Source organism: Piliocolobus tephrosceles, chromosome 17 (genome assembly GCF_002776525.5).
Source record: "Piliocolobus tephrosceles isolate RC106 chromosome 17, ASM277652v3, whole genome shotgun sequence".
In the NCBI taxonomy this organism is placed as follows: Eukaryota; Metazoa; Chordata; class Mammalia; order Primates; family Cercopithecidae; genus Piliocolobus; species Piliocolobus tephrosceles.
The window spans coordinates 27,965,435-27,977,725 of NC_045450.1; the positions used below are offsets into that span (position 1 = coordinate 27,965,435).

General features: G+C 54.7%; 2 protein-coding genes across 4 annotated transcripts; one reads left to right on the plus strand and one right to left on the minus strand.

Annotated features, from left to right (window-relative positions):
- The first annotated feature begins 1,415 nt into the window (after positions 1 to 1,415).
- MYLPF (myosin light chain, phosphorylatable, fast skeletal muscle) lies at positions 1,416 to 4,567 on the plus strand. Its single transcript, XM_026455402.1, has 7 exons — positions 1,416 to 1,449; positions 2,387 to 2,479; positions 2,721 to 2,796; positions 2,999 to 3,103; positions 3,196 to 3,274; positions 4,230 to 4,278; positions 4,372 to 4,567. Exons 1-7 carry the CDS (start codon positions 1,447 to 1,449, stop codon positions 4,474 to 4,476), a joined length of 510 nt encoding a protein of 169 aa, XP_026311187.1. The 5' UTR covers positions 1,416 to 1,446; the 3' UTR covers positions 4,477 to 4,567.
- Positions 4,568 to 4,710: 143 nt separating this feature from the next.
- SEPTIN1 (septin 1) lies at positions 4,711 to 9,348 on the minus strand. 3 transcript variants are annotated; one of them, XR_002726179.2, is made up of 12 exons: positions 9,240 to 9,330; positions 9,030 to 9,103; positions 8,778 to 8,868; positions 8,595 to 8,681; positions 8,263 to 8,386; positions 7,831 to 7,965; positions 7,618 to 7,735; positions 6,503 to 6,604; positions 6,051 to 6,113; positions 5,588 to 5,870; positions 5,188 to 5,278; positions 4,711 to 5,098 (listed from the first exon to the last, which is right to left on the minus strand). XR_002726179.2 is itself a non-coding variant. In XM_023191204.1 (12 exons), the coding sequence occupies exons 1-12, from the start codon at positions 9,295 to 9,297 to the stop codon at positions 5,012 to 5,014; spliced, it is 1,233 nt and encodes a 410-aa protein (XP_023046972.1). In that variant the 5' UTR covers positions 9,298 to 9,348; the 3' UTR covers positions 4,711 to 5,011. The 3 variants fall into 3 exon arrangements, 2 of the variants coding, with proteins under 2 accessions (XP_023046972.1, XP_023046973.1); XM_023191204.1 differs by having other exon boundaries at positions 5,588 to 5,753; positions 6,014 to 6,113; positions 9,240 to 9,348; XM_023191205.2 differs by lacking the exon at positions 4,711 to 5,098 and having other exon boundaries at positions 5,251 to 5,391; positions 5,588 to 5,753; positions 6,014 to 6,113; positions 9,240 to 9,348.
- Positions 9,349 to 12,291: the final 2,943 nt, after the last annotated feature.

Here is a 12,291-nt window from a genome sequence, read left to right on the forward strand (position 1 = left end):
ACCCCATCTCTACTAAAAATACAAAAAAATTAGGCGGGCCTGGTGGCACACGCCTGTAGTCCCAGCTACTCGGGAGGCTGAAGCAGGAGAATCACTTGAACCCGGGAGGCGGAGGTTGCGGTGAGCCAAGATCACGCCACTGCATTCCAACCTGGGTAACAGAACAAGACTCTATCTCAAAAAAAAAAAAAAATAGCTGGGCGTGGTGGCAGGTGCCTGGAATCCCAGCTGCTCAGGAGGCTGAGGCAGAAGTATCGCTTGAACCCAGAAGGTGGAGGTTGCAGTAAGCCAAGATCACACCATTGCACTCCAGCTCCAGCCGGGTGACAAGAGCAAGACTCCATCTCAAAAAGAAAAAAAAAAAAAAAACTCCCCTCTCCTTGAAGGGAGGTAGGAGATCCACCTGATCCCTCATCTTCCATAGACGGCTCTTTCTTTCCACCCTTACACTTACACACACTTGACTATGAACTCTACCATGTGGGGGTAGAAGGATTGTGTCTGCCAAAGTGCACCTACAAAGCCCAGCCTAGCACATGGCACACTGTGTGCGTTCAATACATGTTTACTGGGTTTATTTTATTAATTTAAAATAGAGACAGGGGGCCGAGCATGGTGGCTCACACCTGTAATCTCAGCACTTTGGGAGGCCAAGGCGGATGGATCACAATGTCAGAAGATTGAGACCACCCTAGCCAACATGGTGAATGAAACCCCATCTCTACTAAAAATTAAAAAAAAAAAATTAGCCTGGTGTCTTGGCACACCTATAATCCCAGCTACTTGGGAGGCTGAGGCAGGAGAATCACTTGAATTGGGAAGGTAGAGGTTGCAGCGAGCCGAGATCACACTACTGCACTCCAGCCTGGGAGACAGAGCGAGACTCTGTCTAAAAAAATAATAATAATAATAATAGAGACAGGGGTCTCACTATGTTGCCCAGGCTGGTCCTGAACTCCTGGCCTCAAGCAATCCCTCCCACCTCAGCCTCCCAAAGTGCTGGGATTATAGGTGGGAACCACTGCACCCGGACATTCACTGGATTTAAATCTGAGCCCACCCCACTCAGGGGTACAGGATCTGGTTCATGTATCTCCCAGAACGATGCCTTGGGTTAGGTCCTCTCTAAACTCTGGCACATTCCAGCCCCTCTTTGGGAGAAAGAACATCCCTTCTTGCCCAGGCCCTAGTGAGACATGCATCGCAAGACCTGCTCTACCCCTTCCTCCCCCCTGGGCTCCAGCTGCTGCCGGCCCTCCAAGAAAGGAGAGGCCCTAAGTTGGGCTATTTTGGTATCTGGGGTGGGCACCCGCAGGGCTAAGGTTACCTTGGTATGTTAAGGGCTCCCTGGGGCAGGACTATATAACCCCAGAGGAACTGCCCCATGCTGACTCCCTGCTTCTTTCCAGCTGGAGCCGCTGCCTTGCCCCTGGGGAGACTGAAGACATGGTGAGTGAGAATCCTCTAACCCCTGCCCAGATCCCTTAGACCTCAGGGCAGCCTCACCCTTTGAAAGAAAGTAGCTGGTTCCCAGTCCAACAAAAAGTTAAAAGGATGCTCATCTCTTTCTCGGCATCACTGATGGAAAACAGACCGTGTGATGGCCTTAAGGATCCAATCAATGATAATCCGCCCAGACATTCAACTCACAGGGGCCCAGTCCCTCTCAAAACCTGATGCATTCGTTCCTGTATTCCATCCTCCTAAAGCGCTGTGGCACCAGCCGGGCAAAAACTCCCATTTTACAAATGAGAAAATAGAGGCTCAGGCCAGGTGCTGTGGTTCACGCCTGTAATCCCAGCACTTTGGGAGGCCAAGGCGGTTGGATCACTTGAAGCCAGGAGTTTGAGACCAGCCTGGTTAACATGGTGAAACCCGGTCTCTACTAAAAATACAAAAATTAACTCGGTGTGGTGGTGCATGCCTGTAATCCCAGCTACTCAGGAGGCTGGAGCATGAGAATCGCTTGAACCCGGGAGGCAGAGGTTGCGGTGAGCCGAGATCGCAGCACTGCACTCCAGCCTGGGTGACAGAGCAAGACTCTGTCTCGAAAAAAGAAAAGAAAAGAAAAGAGGCTCAAACAGGGCAAATGAGTGGCTGAGCCTCAGTAAGTCTGGGGCTCAGAAGAGCTAGGCTCAGGGCACTGAGAAGCAGCTTCCACCCATTGTGGGGGATAGAGAATTGGAGACCCAGGAGCCACAGATGGGAATTTGGGGAATGCAATCAAAGCAAGCCCCCTCAGCAAACAGGTCCCAGGGAAGGGGAGACTCAGGCCAAAGGGTTGCTTTAGGAACAGGGACTCAAAGAATTCTGAATCTAATTTATTGCTCCCAGAGAGGTGGAGGGACTTGTCCATGGGCCCCTTTGTTCAACCCTCACCCTCCAGGCACCCAAGAAGGCCAAGAGAAGGGCAGTAGAGGGTGGAAGTTCCAGCGTCTTCTCCATGTTTGACCAGACTCAGATCCAGGAGTTCAAGGAGGTGAGGGGACAAGGGAAACTGGAAGACTGACCAAAAACAGTCCTGCTGGCCCTCTCCCCCGCCCTCTCCCTGGAATGTGCACCTGTTCAAAGGAGGGGAAAGGTTTAGAATTCCTTCCTCCCCTCCCTGCTTGGGGTGGAAGAGGACAGCTGGCTGGGAGCCAGCATCTGATCTGCCTGGGGTAGGGATGCTGAGGCTGGGCCATGGGGGACCTAACCCTCCCCACCGCGGCCCTCCCCAGGCCTTCACTGTGATCGACCAGAACCGTGATGGTATTATCGACAAGGAGGACCTTCGGGACACCTTCGCAGCCATGGGTGAGCCCCCTACCTCCAGGTGGGAATATTCAAGGCTGCAGAGTCTAGGAAATTCAGTGGCCTTGGGTTCCAGCCCTGTCAGCTCCACCTTGGGCCTCAGTCTACCCAGCTGAAAAACGGATGTGATCACCTGAATTAGTAGGAAGCGCAGGCCTGGCCCCAGGAGGCTGCTCTAGCCCATGCTTCCCCCAACCCCCTCCAGGCCGCCTCAATGTGAAGAATGAGGAGCTGGATGCCATGATGAAGGAAGCCAGTGGTCCCATCAACTTCACTGTCTTCCTGAACATGTTCGGGGAGAAGCTCAAGGGTGAGTGGAGTGTCCTGGATCCAAGGCCCCAGCTGCCTTTTCCCAGATCCTTCAGGGACCCATCAGCTTCATGTGCCCTCTGTCCCCCCCAGGTGCTGACCCTGAGGATGTGATAACTGGAGCCTTCAAGGTCCTGGACCCTGAGGGAAAGGGCACCATCAAGAAGAAATTGTAAGCATCGGCTCCCCCACCCTTCCAACCCTTCCCCTACTCCACCAGCTGCTCCCACACTGAAAGCCTCCTTAAATTCCTACCAAGGCTGGGCCCTGTGGCTCAGGCCTATAATCCCAGTGCTTTGGGAGGCGGAGACAGGATTCGCTTGAGGACAGGAGTTTGAGATCAGCCTGGGTAACGCAGCATGACCCTGTTTCTAAACAATTAACTAAAAAATTCGCGGGCTGGACAGGCGCAGTGGCTCATGCCTGTAATCCCAGCACTTTGGGAGGCCAAGGCAGGTGGATCACGTGAGGTCAGGTGTTCAAGACCAGCCTAGCCAACATGGTGAAACCCCGTTTCTACTAAAAATACAAAACTTAGCTGGGCATGGTGGCGGGCGCCTGCAGTCCCAGCTACTCGGGAGACTGAGACATGAGAATCGCTTGAACCCTGGAGCCGGAGGTTGCAGTGAGCCGAGATCATGTCACTGCTCTCCAACCTGGGCAACAATAGCAAAACTCGTCTCCAAAAAAAAAAAAAAAAATTTGCGGGCGTGGTGGCAAACACCTGTAGTCGCAGCTACGCTAGAGACTGAGGCAGGAAGATCCCTTGAGCCCAGGAGTTCCAGGTTGCAGTGAGGTATGATCAAACCACTTCATTCCAGCCTGGGCATCAGGGCGAGACCCTGTCTCAAAACAAACAAACAAAAAAACCCCAAAAATTCCTACGAAGGGTTAGTCACTGTCAGAGGTAAGAGAGTAGTTAAGATTGTGGTAATGGGCGGTAAGACTGCATTTTCACAGCAAATGTGAGCGGAGAGGGCAAAAGCGAGTGTCTGGGAGGCCGATGAAGGAAGTAGAGTGACCTGGATTTTCGGGGGAGGCTGGGGCTGGCAAAGGGGATGAGGTGCGAGGGAGTGGAAAGGAACCAGGAATCCAATCGCAACTCCCCGCGTGTCACCTCTCTCCAGCCTGGAGGAGCTGCTGACCACGCAGTGTGACCGCTTCACCCCGGAGGAGGTGAGTGGGCCCTGGGGCGGGGCCGGAGCAGCAAAGGGGCTGGGGGAGGGGAGCCTAACTGCCGGTGCGAGACGCCCCTGCGTCTTTCCCCAGATCAAGAACATGTGGGCGGCCTTCCCCCCGGACGTGGGAGGCAACGTCGACTACAAAAACATCTGCTACGTCATCACGCACGGCGACGCCAAGGACCAGGAGTAGGGGCTTCCGCGAGCCTCCGCTGGCCGACGTTTCCGTTCGGTCCGACCCCCACCCCGGCTCCCAATAAAATTTAACTGGTCTTTGTTTCTTATGGGGGGCGCCTTCAGAGTGTTTGCGCGAGGGCCTCAGGTGGGAGCGCCCCACAAAGGGATGGATGCGCCCTGGAGGCCTGCGGGGGACGGCCCCACAATCTACGCCCGCCGCCTTTTTCCGCAAGGAAGGAGAAGGCTCGCGTGGCCGCGGGAAGCTCAGTTTTTATTGAAGACAGTCTGGGAGAAGACGGGGGGGGACCCCGGAAGACAGTGGGGCGGTCGGAGACTGGGCCGCAGGCTCCGGCCGGGAAGTGGGCGGTGTCTGGGTGGGTGGGACCAGCTCCGGGGCGGGGCTACGGGCTCGGGCTGGTAGAACCCCCACCTAGCCTGCGCGAGGGCGGCACCCACGGGGTTCCAGGGGGCGCTGGGCAGTGTGGGGCGCGGGGATTGGACAAGAGACCGACTAAAGGCGGAGCCGAGGTAAGGCCGGGCGGGGCGTGGCCTCAAAGGGTGTCTGACTGCTCGCCCTGGGCCTGGCTCTGCTGCATCTGGGCCTGCATCTTCTCTAACATCTCTTGCATGCGGCGCAGCTGTGCAGGGCGAGATTGCAGGCGGTTACCTGGCGAGGCCAGAGAGGGACCTGGGGCCTCTGTCGGGGGGAAGCGAGGTGCATGCTCACCTCTTCGTCTTTCTCGCGGATCAGCTTCTCGGTGTCCGCCAGAGGCAGCATGGGCAGCGGGATCTCCGTGGCGCTCTGGCGGGAAAGCTTACTGCGGGACAGTGGGAAGGGGACCGGAATCAGGAGCAGGGCCTGAGGTTGTGGGTGAGGCCCAGGAGGCAGGGCCTGGAGCGAGGTTGGGGTCTAGGAGGCGGAGCCAGGTCCCTGAGGTTAGGGCCGGAGGCAAAGCCGGTGGGGAGAGAGGGAGATGGAGAGACGGAGGGAGGGAGAGAGGGAAGAAGGGAGAGAGTGGTCTGAGTGGTGAAGGCGGACTCACGGGTGGTGGGGACGGGCCCTCAGGGCAGGGTCTTGGGTGAGGCGGGACCTTGGAGGCTCCGAGACTGCCGGCCCCGGGTCTCACCTGCGGCTGGCTCGATCGCGAGCTCCAGGCCGGGCCAGGCTCTGTAGGCAGCGGGCCCGGTAGCCCTCGTAGAGCAGATCGTGCGTCACCTCTTTCAGGTCCTGCAGGTGTGTCTGCACTAGCATCCGTCGCAGGTTCAGGAAATCGCAGTGATGTGGGTTCTCCACTGGAGGGGGGTCGGCGCGGACCAGCGAACGTCAGGGAGTTTCGGGTCCCACCCGTTGACCCGTAGGGTCGGGTCAACAGGAAAGTCCTGCTGCCACTCTAGCGGAGGGTCCGCGGTCTGCAGCCCACGGAAAGGAGAACCCCTTTCCTCCTAGGATCCCCTGGGACCAAAGCCCACCCCAACTTCACATGTTGAGTGCGCCTGACCCAGAGGCCCCGGGCTCCTTGCTGGCCTTAGGAGCCCTGCCTGGCCTCACTCACCCTCCACGGTCCCCCAGGAGTAGCGGCGTCCCCTCACCGGTCGGTTCCCGCCATCCCTCACCACCTCGCATGAACCCACGACTGCAAAAGGGATGCTTTCCTGGAGGGCAGGGGGCAGGGGTCACCGCTGGCCCACATGGCAGAAACTTTCTCTTTCCCAGCTTCAATCTCCACACCCACATCCTCTGCTTCCTGCCCCTTCCTCTTTTTTTTTTTTTTTTTTAAGACAGGGTCTCGCTCCATTGCCCAGGCTGGAGTGTTCAAGTGATTCTCCTGCCTCAGCCTCCCGAGTGGCTGGAATTACAGACACCCGCCACCACACCTGGCTAATTTTTGTGTTTTTAGTAGAGGCGGGGGTCTCGCCCTGTTGCCCAGGCTGGTCTCGAACTCCTGACCTCAGGGGATCCACCTGCCTCAGCCTCCCAAAGTGCTGGGATTACAGACGTGAGCCACCGTGCCCGGCCTGCCTTCCTTCTTTGTCTCCCACACCTTCATCTCTGCATCCTGCCTCTTGAAGTCTTCATCTTCGTCAGAGTCACATTCAGGGAACTGGTAGATGTGGATCTCCTCCTCCTTCAACTGATCCCGGATCTCAGGGGAAACAGATACAGAGACAGTGTGAAACAGGCCACAATGACAGACATTGCATGACCAGAGACAGGGAGACACAGAGATACTGGGTGGTCAGAGACAGAAAGACATGAAAGACAGAGATGGGGAGAGACACAAGATTCTAAGATGGGGCAGACATTAAGAGACCAGGAGAAGCCTGGGCAATATAGCTAGATCCCATCTCTACAAAAAAAATATATATTTTTTGAAACAAGCTTTCACTCTATCACCCAGGGTGGAGTCCAGTGGCTCCATCTTAGTTCACTGCAGCCTCAACCTACGGGTTCAGGCGATCCTCCCATCTCAGCCTCCTGAATAGCTGGGACTACAAGTGCACACCACCACACCTGGCTAATTTTTATATTTTTTGTAGAGATGGGGTTTTGCCATGTTGCCCTGGCTTGTCTTAAGCTCTTCAGCTCAAGTAATCCACTGACCTCAGCCTCCCAAAGTGCTGGGATTACAGGTGTCTGCCACCACGCCCAGCCAAAAAAGTTAGCCGGGCATGGTGGTGCTCATCTGTACTCCCTGCTATTCAATAGGCTGAGGCAGGAGGATCACTTGAGCCTACAAATTCGAGGCTGCAGTGAGCTATGATCTTGCCACTATACTCAGCCTGGGCCACAGAGTGAGACTCTATCTAAAAAAAAAAAGAGAGAGGCTGAGAGATATATAAGCAGAAACAGTGGGAAAGGGCTCTGAAGACACGGGGTGGGGGCCAGATGGAAGTCACCATGTTCTTATGTCTATGCTCCTGCCCTCAAATAGGCCTTAGCCAGGCATCTAGCCCAGGGGCTGCATATCTAGCCTATTTTGAGCCTTCAGAGACATGGCTATGCTGGCGGCTTACCACCCACATTCCTCAGAAGCTTCTCCTACAATCTAGCCTGGGGCACTATGCTCCAAAAAGGCCACTTCAAGATCAAAGAAGTCTAAGCTGAAATCAGGTTTGGCCTCACTTGGGGTCAAAGGCCAGAGGTCATCACTCACACCTTCTGCTTGAGGGCCTGGGTTTCCTGGGGCATCAGGGCATCCGCTTTGCCAATGACTGGGATGATGTTGACTTTCTCGTGTACTGCCCGGAGGAAGGCCACGTCTAGGGGCCGGAGCCTGCACCCAGGGATTGGTCAGTGCCCAGCCTCAGGGGGCAGAGACCCCCCCAGCCCTCCCTAAATGCCCCAGCCGCCAGGATCCCCCCACCAGACCCCCGGCCAAAGGGTGAGATGAAGTAGAGGCAGCAGTGGACTCGGGAGTCCTGGATGTTCTTCCGGTTCAGGCCACTCTCATCCCTAAGGTACTGCTCAAACTGCTCCTCGATGAATTTCACCACGGGAAGCCAGCTGGGTGTGGGAAGAGGATGTGAGGTCAGAGATCAAAAGCCAGTGGGCAGGGGGCGAGGCTAGCCAGGACTGTGGGAGTAGAACATCATTTCTTTGGCTCCTTCCAAAGACATTAAAGGGAACTGGTGGGGGCCTAGGCGAGTCATCAAGAAGCACAGAGAGCCAGTGACCCTCTGAAACAGACACAACCTTTTGGAATAGGGAGCCAGCACAAACCAGCCCTGTAACTGACCCGTTGGTCCTCAGGGAGTTGCCACTGTGAGAGGCTGAGCCTCTGTCCCCTTCCCTCTTCCTCACCAGTCAGAGCAGTCCACTGAGTCTCCAAAGCCAGGTGTGTCTACAAGGGTTAGCTTCACTTTCACACCCCCTTCCTCGATCTCCACACCCCGGCGCTCAATGGCCAGGGTCTGTGTCAAGCGAGCTGTGGGACGGGGGAGAGGTCAGGGATCCAGGGAGGCTCTGAGGCAAGATTAATTTCCTTTGTCAATATCACAGTTGCCTGCACCCATTTTCCAGGGAAGGAAAGTCTCAGAAAAAAGTACTCAACTACCTGAGTGCCCAGATGAAAAAGGCTAGGGTGTAACCTGGGGACAGCGGCTACTGCCTGGAGAGGGTGGGGAGGGTCTTACCACTGGCCTCTGGCACCTGGCGATCCTCATAGAGGTTGGTGAGGAAGAGGCTGTTGATGAGGGTGGATTTCCCTAGGCCTGACTCTCCTGTGGACAGAACAGGCCCAGCTGGTCAGGGGAGGGGACAGCCAGGGTCTCCTAAGGGCATCCTCTCTGCAGTTCCCTCTCCAAAACCCCCCAGACCTGCCACCATTAGTGTGAAGTCAAACCCCTTCTTGACAGACTTGCGGTGCAGCTGGCTGGGGAGGGCAGCAAAACCCACGTACTCCTTGTCCTGTGGATGGGGGTGGACAATATGAGGCTGCTGGCAATGGCAGGCAGGGTCCCCAGGATCACTTGAGTTCCTGGGCTAGGAAGAGTCAGTGGGGGTCTGGGGACCCTAGGCATAGGGGGCTGGGGGCCGAGATGCCTGGGTTTCTGGGCATAAGGACTCACCATGACTCCGCCAGCCATCACTGTACCTGCTGTCTCTCCCCACTTCCTCTGGTGGGGCAGGAAGCTGAGTGCGGCTAAGGAGGGGGCGGGCAGAAGAGGCAGCTGAGATGCTCAAACTGGCCCAGTCCCAGAGACGTGGGGAAGGCCAAGGCCAAGAATACCTGGGGTTATCACCTCCTGGACCCCTTTGCCCATCACCCCTCTATGCACCTTCAACCCCTCCATCCTTCACACATCTGGATTCCAAGTCCCACTGTAACTCCATCATTGTGGTGAGACATGGGGTGTGTGCAGAGAGGAAGGAAGCGGCTCCCTTTGTTAGCAAGTGAGATGAAGGTTTTGATGAGCTGATTAAAAAACAGTTCCCAGGACGGGCAAGGTGGCTCATGCCTGTAATCTCAGCACTTTGGCAGGCAGAGGAGGGAGGACTGCTTGAGCCAAGGAGCTCAAGACCAGCCTGGGCAACAGAGGGATGTGCCCCTCTACCATCTCTACAAAAAATTTAAAAATTAGCCAGGCATGATGGTACAATCCTGTAGTCCCAGCTACTGGGGAGGCTGAGGTGGGAGGATTGCCTGAGCCCAGGAGATCAAGACTGCAGTGAGCTGTGATCACACCACTACACTCCAGCCTGAGCAACACAGCAAGACCCTGTTTCAAAAAAAGAAAAAGAAAAAAATTCTCATGGTTTACGTGGACCAGAAGCCATGATGGGATTGGGAGTGGGTGATGCCATCCATTTTCCAGCTCAGACAATGGATTCATAAAAGGACTCCAGGTCTTTGGGCACCACTGCCCGAGAATCCTGACACCACTCCTTCAGAATCCTGGCCAAGGAACTCCGCTGCTCGAAATCCTTCAGGAACTCCCCAGTAACTCAGAGTCAAGTCTGAATTCTGGCCTGACTGCCAAAGCCTCCTTCAGCTGGCCTCATCACCCCATCTCTTGCTCTTCCAAACATCCTTGGCTCTCTACCCACATTGAGCTTTTCCTTTTTCCGAATCAGTTAAACTCTTCCTCATCCTTCAAGTGTTTCTTTCCAAGGGCTCTGCCTCTATGCAATCTCCCTACCTACCATAGGCAGGGTCATTGTCCCTTCCTCAGATTCCCAGCACCAGGCTGGGCATGGTGGCTCATGTCCGTAATCCCAGCTCTTTGGGAGGCTGAGGTGGGTGGATCACTTGAGGTCAGGAGTTCAAGACCAGCCTGGCCAACATGGTGAGACCCTGTCTAGCAAAATACAAAAATTAGCAAGGCGTGGTGGTGTGTGCCTATAATTCCAGCTACTTGGGAATCTGAGGGAAGAAAATTGCTTGAACCCAGGACATGGAGGTTGCAGTGAGCCGAGATTGCACCACTACACTCCATCCTGGACAACAGAGCAAGACCCTATCTCAAACAAACAAACAAACAAACAAATCTACCCCAGGACAGGTACAGTGGTTCACACCTGTAATCCCGGCACTTTGGGAGGCCTAGTCAGGCAGATCATGAGGTCAAGAGATCATGACCATCCTGGCCAACATGGTGAAACTCCATCTCTACTAAAAATACAAACAATTAGCTGGGCATGGTGGCATGTGCCTGTAGTCCCAGCTACTCAGGAGGCTAAGGCAGGAGAATTGCTTGAACCCAGAAGGTGGAGGCTGCAGTGAGCCAAGATTGCGCCACTGCACTCCAGCCTGGTGACAGAGCAAGACTCTGTCTCAAAAAACAAAAACAAACAAAAATGCTACTTAATACCATCTAGGGACTGTTAAGAATCTGGAAAGGATGGCTGGGCACAGTGGCTTACGCCTGTAATTCCAGCACTTTGGGAGGCCAGGGCAGGCGGATCACTTGAGTTCAGGAGTTGGAGACCAGCCTGGCCAACATGGTGAAACCCCCGTCTCTACTAAGAATACAAAAATTAGCCAGGTGTGGTGGTGCGTGCCTGTAATCACAGCTGCTAGAGAGGCTGAGGCAGGAGAATTGCTAGAACCTGAGAGGCGTAGGTTGCAGTGAGCCAAGATCCTGACACTGCACTCCAGCCTGGGCGACAGGACAAGACTCCATCTCAAAAAAATAAATAAATAGGCCGGGCATGGTGGCTCATGCCTGTAATCCCAGCACTTTGGGAGGCCAAGTCAGGTGGATCACCTGTGGTCAGGAGTTCAAGACCAGCCTGACCGACATGGAGAAACCCTGACTCTACTAAAAATACAAAATTAGTCGGGCATGGTGGCGCATGCCTGTAATTCCAGCTACACAGGGCTGAAGCAGGAGAATCACTTCAACCTGGGAGGCGGAGGTTGCAGTGAGCTGAGATCGTGCCATTGCACTCCAATCTGGGTGACAAGAGCAAAACTCTTTCTTAAATAATAAAAAATAAATAAATAAATAAATAAGCAAAGGGCAGGGATCATGTTACCTCTCAGCACTCCACCACCGGCCTTCCTCCTGCATCTCTCACCAGGCTGAGCATCTCTATGATCTTAGTTAAAATTCTGAACTCAGCAGGACATGGTGGTTCACACCTGTAATCCCAGGATTTGGGGAGGCCAAGGCAGGCAGATCAGGAGGTCAGGGGATCGAGACCATCCTGGCCAACATGGTGAAACCCCATTTCTACTAAAATACAAAAATTAGCTGGGTGTGGTGGCACATGCCTGTAATCCCAGCTACTCGGGAGACTGAGGCACAAGAATCGCTTGAACCCAGGAGGCACAGGTTGCAGTGAGCCAAGATCGCACCACTGCACCCCAGCCTGGTGACAGAGCAAGACTCTGTCTCAAAAAAAAAAAAAAAAAAAAATCTGAACTCCTCCCACCCTCACTCCCTGCAAGTGTTTCCAGTGAGTTTCCAATTCCCGCCTATCCTTCAGAAAAATTGGTCCCCTTTTCTCCACACTCTCCATGCCATTAACCTGCTTTGGGTTCAGATCCTGATCAACTCTTCTCTGAGTTATTCAACAGCCTTTGACAGAATAACATGTTTAAAGGAAAAAAAAAAAAAAAAGTTGGGCCGGGCGCGGTGGCTCACGCCTGTAATGCCAGCACTTTGGGAGGCTGATCATGAGGCGGATCATGAGGTCAGGAGATCGAGACCATCCTGGCTAACATGGTGAAACCCTGTCTCTACTAAAAATACAAAAAATTAGCCGGGCGTGGTGGCAGGTGCCTGTAGTCCCAGCTACTCAGGAGGCTGAGGCAGGAGAATAGTGTGAACCCAGGAGGCGGAGCTTGCAGTGAGCCGAGATTACGCCACTGCACTCCAGCCTGGG